This window comes from Macaca mulatta, chromosome 7 (genome assembly GCF_049350105.2).
Source record: "Macaca mulatta isolate MMU2019108-1 chromosome 7, T2T-MMU8v2.0, whole genome shotgun sequence".
Taxonomy (NCBI): domain Eukaryota; kingdom Metazoa; phylum Chordata; class Mammalia; order Primates; family Cercopithecidae; genus Macaca; species Macaca mulatta.
In genome coordinates this window covers 39403435-39409130 of record NC_133412.1, presented here as the reverse complement: position 1 = coordinate 39409130, position 5696 = coordinate 39403435, and the positions used below count along the sequence as shown (strand labels likewise).

The window sequence follows — 5696 nt, the reverse complement described above, 5'->3', positions numbered from 1 at the left end:
GGTGCAGTTGTGCGATCTTGGCTCACTGCAACCTCCACCTCCCAGGTTCAAGTGATTCTCCTGCCTCAGCCTCCTTAGTAGCTGAGATTACAGGTGCGCACCACCACGCTGGCTAATTTTTTTGTATTTTTTAGTAGAGATGGGATTTCACTATGTTGGTCAGGTTGGTCTCAGACTCCTGACCTTGTGATCCGCCCGCCTCGGCCTCCCAAAGTGCTGGGATTACAGGCATGAGCCACCACGCCCGGCACAAAAATATTAAAGTTCTTTTCAACTCTATAATTTTATGCTTTTATAATTTATGATTCTATCTCAGCCCCTTTAAAACCTTTTTGATGAGACTCAGATTATTTGATCAACCATAATTTGCCATTAATGGAGATTCTGTCTGGAAATCACCACCACTATTTCATAAAAAATTTAGATCCCTCAAATGCATTGATTTACTTTCATGAAAAAAATCTACTTAATAAAATGACACATATATAATCTAGTGACAATAGTTATTGCAACATCTTCTGGAATAAAAACTTGCGCTATTTAAACTGTCAATGCAATTTTTTATTTTAAAAACAGAAAAATTAAAACACACAATGATATTATACGTAGCCAAGTTGTTTTCATTCTCCATTTATTTTCCTTTTAGAGTGCTACATTTGTGAAATTGTTAGTAGTTACCCTACCAAAATTCCAAAATAATGAAGAAGGTTATACATAAAAATTGAATGTTGGCTTGAGGGCCAAGGAAATATTGACTGATTAGATAGAAGAGCACATGATAGATCTGAACTACTGTATGTCATCATTCATTTGGTTAACCACTGCAAGCTTCTGGATGTGGCTGATTTTGATAGAGTTATAGAATTCACAGTATTCTTCACATTTGTTTAACGGTCATCATTATAAATACACATCACAATAACCCCAATTTGTGATTGAAACAGAAACTCTTTTCTTTTTTTTCTTCAAATTTTGTATAATATTTATCTTTTCTAAATAGCATTTTTAATGAACATGAATGGATAAAACTGTGAACAATTTTAACAAAAGCAGAAACTGGCTGGGCATGGTGGCTCACACCTATAATCTCAGCACTTTGAGAAGCCAAGGTGGGATGATAGCTTGAGTCAGGAAGTAGAGGCTGCAGTGAGCTGTGATTGCACCACTGCACTCCAGCCTGGGTGACAGAGTGAGGCCTTGGTTCTAAAAGACAAAATGAAATAAAATAAAGCAGAAACCATTTCTGAATCCAGATAGACAATGGAGTCATATTTAACTCCATCCTGTATATTTCAATGTTTTCAATTTTTAAACCCTCATTTAGGATGCATTTTCCTATTTGCATAAAGAAAAAGAAAAAAAAAATGCCCTGCTGGCAGTGAATTCAAGGGATGAGGAAAAATCATCCTCTAAAACAGGATTGTTAAATCTGGAATTATTATCAGAAGCCAGATGTAAAACCATGCAATCTGTATACTCTCCACTGTCTATTCCAGCAGATTAGCTCACCTGGTTACAACAAGGCTGGCGCCCATTTCTGTGATTCTGAGGCCAGTTAGCTTCCTCCTCAGAGCCTTAGACACATCAGCTCATCTCAATGCCTGAAGTTATTAGCATGAGATAATAAATTACTCATTTCAAACAATTTGCTTTTTCACCAAAAGCAGGATGAGGAATGCAAGTAGACACGAACTTCAGAGTCAACAGTTTCAGAGAGAAGCTGCACAATTCTCGCAACTTTAATAGCGAGCCCTTTAGACACTGTGGTATTACCTACGTAGGAGTAATGAGTGAAATACTGATTGTCTAGGTTCAAATTCTGACTCTGCTCTTTGTGCCTCAATATCCTCATCTGTAAAATGGGCATAGCAGTGCCTCCTTTTGGGGATTGACATTAACAAATTAACACTTGTAAAACTATTTATTATTATTATTATTTGCAGACAGGGTCTCACTCCGGTTGCCCAGGTAGGAGTGCAGTGTCACTATTTCGGCTCACTGCAGCCTTGACCTCCCAGGCTCAGGTCATCCTTGCGCCTCAGTCCCAGAGTAGATGGAACTACAGGTGCATGCCACCTCGTCCGGCTAAATTTTCTATTTTTTATGGAGACGCAGTCTTGCCATGTTACCCAGCCTGGTCTCAAACTCCTGGGCTCAAGCAATCTGCCTGCTTCGGCCTCCCAAAGTGCCAGGATTACAGGCGTGAGCCGCCACGCTTAGCCTATTATAACTATTATTTAAGCATAGAACATTAAAATGGTTTCATTTTCTCCAGTGGTTTTCCAGTAAGATACAGCTAGGAGTATCAGACTGGAGTTTCAACTAATACTTCACTGTTGCTCTTGGACAAGTCACTTCACCTCTATTGCCTTCATTTTCTTATCTGGGGTCTTAAACAAAATGCTTCAAAAGTAAATGCTCCAAGATGGTCTCGATGCATGTTGTGGAATGCGCCAATTTTAAAATGAGGTGATTGGGGCAAATAGATCGCCAAGACACTTTCTAGTTCTAACACTTCATGTGATTCATTATTTCCCAGGAGTGTGTGGTACATATGGTATGCAAATAGCTGTCTATATTGGGAAACACTGTAGAACCATTCCATTTGCTGAAAAGAATTCTGGAGACATCTATGGAAAATATCATATCTTTTACTGGGATAGTTAATCTATAATCATCTCTGCCAGTGTTGGACTGAAACAGGCCTGATGAGAAGAACAAATACACGTTTATTTTGTACCACGCGGCTGTCAGTGTCCGGAGTTCCCTGGCAGAGCGCCCCGGGGACGGCTGGGCCCTCAGAGCAGCAGGAGGGCGCCCAGGGACAGCTCACCCTGGCCCAGCAGGCGGCCCCGCTCCCGGCCGCGGCCCTCGTCCCAGGCCTTGACGCGAACAGCCAGGCGGCGCACCTCGTCCTCCGAGAGGCCGTCGAAGCAGAAGTCCTGGTCAAAGGAGGCCTTGCGGCTGCGCCCCACCACAATGCTGCATTGCCGACGCGCGGTGTCCGGCGGCCGCAGGACGAGGCTGAGGAGGCAGCGAACGGCGCGGGGCCCGGGGACGCCTCCCGCCAGGCCCTCGGCGCGGAGCAGCCGGAGACGGAGGCGCCCGGTTCCCGGACAGTACTCAGCGGCCAGGCGCAGGGCGTCGCCGGCGCGTCCCAGAGCCACGGTGCCCTCTGCCCCTAGGCGCTCGGGAAACGGGACCCGGCACAACGGCGGGCTCGCGGAGGGGGCCCGGGCCGGGAACTGGGAGCCCGCGCGGCGCTCCTCGTCCTCGTTCCCGCTGGAGACGGAGCGGACGCGGGCCAGGCGGCGACTCCTCCCGGCCCGCAGCGCGCGGCTCAGCAGCCCGTCGGGGACACGCAAGAGGCGGCAGCCGCGGGGCCGCGGGGCTACCGCGTCTTGGAGCGGACGGGGACGGCCGGGGGCCGCGGGGGTGGCCGGGCCCTGAGCTCGCGGGTAGCGCAGGGTCCCCAGGAGGGCGTCCGGGCCGCCGCCGCCGCCGATGCCGTAGGTGTGGGCCCGGGGTCGGGGCGCGGGCGCGTCCCCAAGCAGGAGCGACTCCTTGCGGCGAGTGTGCGGGCTCTCGAGCAGCACGCAGAAGCCGTAGGCGGTGCGTACACGGGGCAGATGCGGCAGCGACAACGCGGCCTGCGAGCGCGGGTCCCAGTCCGTGCGGCCGGCGCCCTCGTCCGTCTCTGCTTCTTCGACCCAGGAATTCCGGAATGCAGCCAAGGCCAGGCGGGGCACGAGCCGCGGTGGGATGCAGAACTCGGGGATGCGGTCCGGAGTGAGCACGTTTGCGCACGCGGCGGTGGTACGAGACTTGGCTCTGCGCGCCCGACCCGGGAGAAGCCAGTCTCCACTCCGCCGAAGGCACTCAGGACCGAAGCGGAGTCGCTCCAGGCACCACATCTGGCCACACTCTGCTGGAGCTTGTCTGCCTGCAACGCACAAAGGCACAACGATCGTCAGAGCGAGCCCCTCGGGGTGCAGTAATTCCTGTCCCTTTTCTTCTATTAATACTTTCGGGGTGTTTCTTCCTGCCTTTCCCGAAACAGGTCAAACTGCTCTGCATGCTGCTGTTGCAAACTATTTTTCAGTGAGCGAAAAACAATTGTTTTTCTCTTGTCCTATCTCAACTCCGTTGTAATACACACTTTGGAGCTTGTTTTAATCTCTATCCGCCCTCGCTGGCCTAAGGCAGAGATTCACAAAATACTGGATTGTAACTTCAGTCGCTCTGCTCTCTGTGCCAACGATTGCCTTGCAATCGTTTCCTGACTCTGAACTATAGCTGTCTAGTCCTCAGCTAGAATTAATATAATTGTTATTCCTTCCGGGAAACTGTGGCTTGTTCTCCCCTTGCAGAGGCAAAGAGCCTCAGACGAATTCCCCTGGGGAATTAAGAAAGCCGATGGGTCCCTCCTGAAATACCTGAAGTCCTGCGTCAGATGGGTCTCTGCACCTTCCTGCCTGGGACACCGACCAGGAGAGGCGCTTAGCCGTTGGGAAATTCAAAGCGCGCGCGGCAGGGTTCAGCACCAGTGTTCAAGGACAGCCGGCCTGAGCTTTTATACTTGTTGCCGGGAGCGCGTGCCAGTGGGCCGAGCAGAGGGGCGCTGCCTGGTAACCTGACGCCAGGTCCTCCCCTTTCCCTCTGCCACGTGGCTGGATTTGCTGAGCAAGGCCTGGAGACCCAGTTCTTTCTCTCTCCGGCTTCAGGTGGAGGTGTTTTCCTCGGAAACCCGGAACAAGTTTCTGTTTCCTCACATGCAAAATGGTATTAAGTCTCTACTATACCGCACAGTCATTGTGAGGATCGACGGGCGTAATGAATGTGAACACGTAGAAGTACTCTACATTCACCATTAAAATGAAGACAAGACGGGTTTGTCTTATTCTTGCCTAATACCCTTCCCCAAATCCAGCTTCCCAGTTGTCCAGCTTTCTAAGTTCTTTACTTGCTTTCCGGTTGTCAATTCTGATTTTAGATGTTCTTTTCTGATTATAAACCACTCTGGGTTAGGGGGAACATTTCATGTCTTGATCGGGGTGGAGTTACAGAGGTGTATCCATATGTAAAAAAAATCAACTAGTGTACACTTAAGATTAGAGCACTTTATTGTGTGTACGTTATATATCAATTAAAAAAAATCACAACCTACTTCTTAAGCCATGTGTGCTGATTTTTTATTGGGAAAATATACACTTGCATGCATCTGGGCAGTTGGAATCATCCTTTGGAGATAACCACATCTGGCCTTTCTAGGCCATGCCCACCAGAGAGACCCTTTTCCTTCCTTTTGAAAACTAACCTGTGTTCATTTTGTAAGAGAATTGCTTCTAGTTAGCTCAGGCTGAAAGAGATCTGAGGCATTTTGTTCAGCGTTCAGGCAGATGTTTCTGCCTAAGATACTGCCTTGCAGATTATTCACTTATCTAAATAATGTTTAATGAATTAAATTGAATTCATGCAAAAGTGATTTCAGGATAGGGCATGTGCATTTTGTTTCCAGGACACACAAGCACTGTGCTAGATGATTTACATATAGTCTGTAGAACTGTCACAGAAACCCTGCATATTCAGATCATTCTTCTTTTATAGATGAAAACTGAGTCTCAGAGGTCAAGTACCTTATCCAAGTCACATAATGATGGGAAATGGAGGAAATAATACCTACTACTGGGTATAAA

At 48.1% G+C, this 5696-nt stretch overlaps 1 protein-coding gene across 1 annotated transcript; it reads right to left on the bottom strand.

Moving 5' to 3' along the window:
- Positions 1-539: 539 nt before the first annotated feature.
- C2CD4A (C2 calcium dependent domain containing 4A) lies at positions 540-4566 on the bottom strand. Its single transcript, XM_015142397.3, has 2 exons — positions 4437-4566; positions 540-3943 (listed from the first exon to the last, which is right to left on the bottom strand). Exon 2 carries the CDS (start codon positions 3912-3914, stop codon positions 2799-2801), a length of 1116 nt encoding a protein of 371 aa, XP_014997883.3. The 5' UTR covers positions 3915-3943; positions 4437-4566; the 3' UTR covers positions 540-2798.
- Between the last annotated feature and the right edge of the window lie 1130 nt (positions 4567-5696).

Excerpts from the sequence above, each read along its gene's own strand:
- C2CD4A (XM_015142397.3), bottom strand. The coding sequence starts at position 3,914 with ATGTGGTGCCTGGAGCGACTCCGCTTCGGTCCTGAGTGCCTTCGGCGG.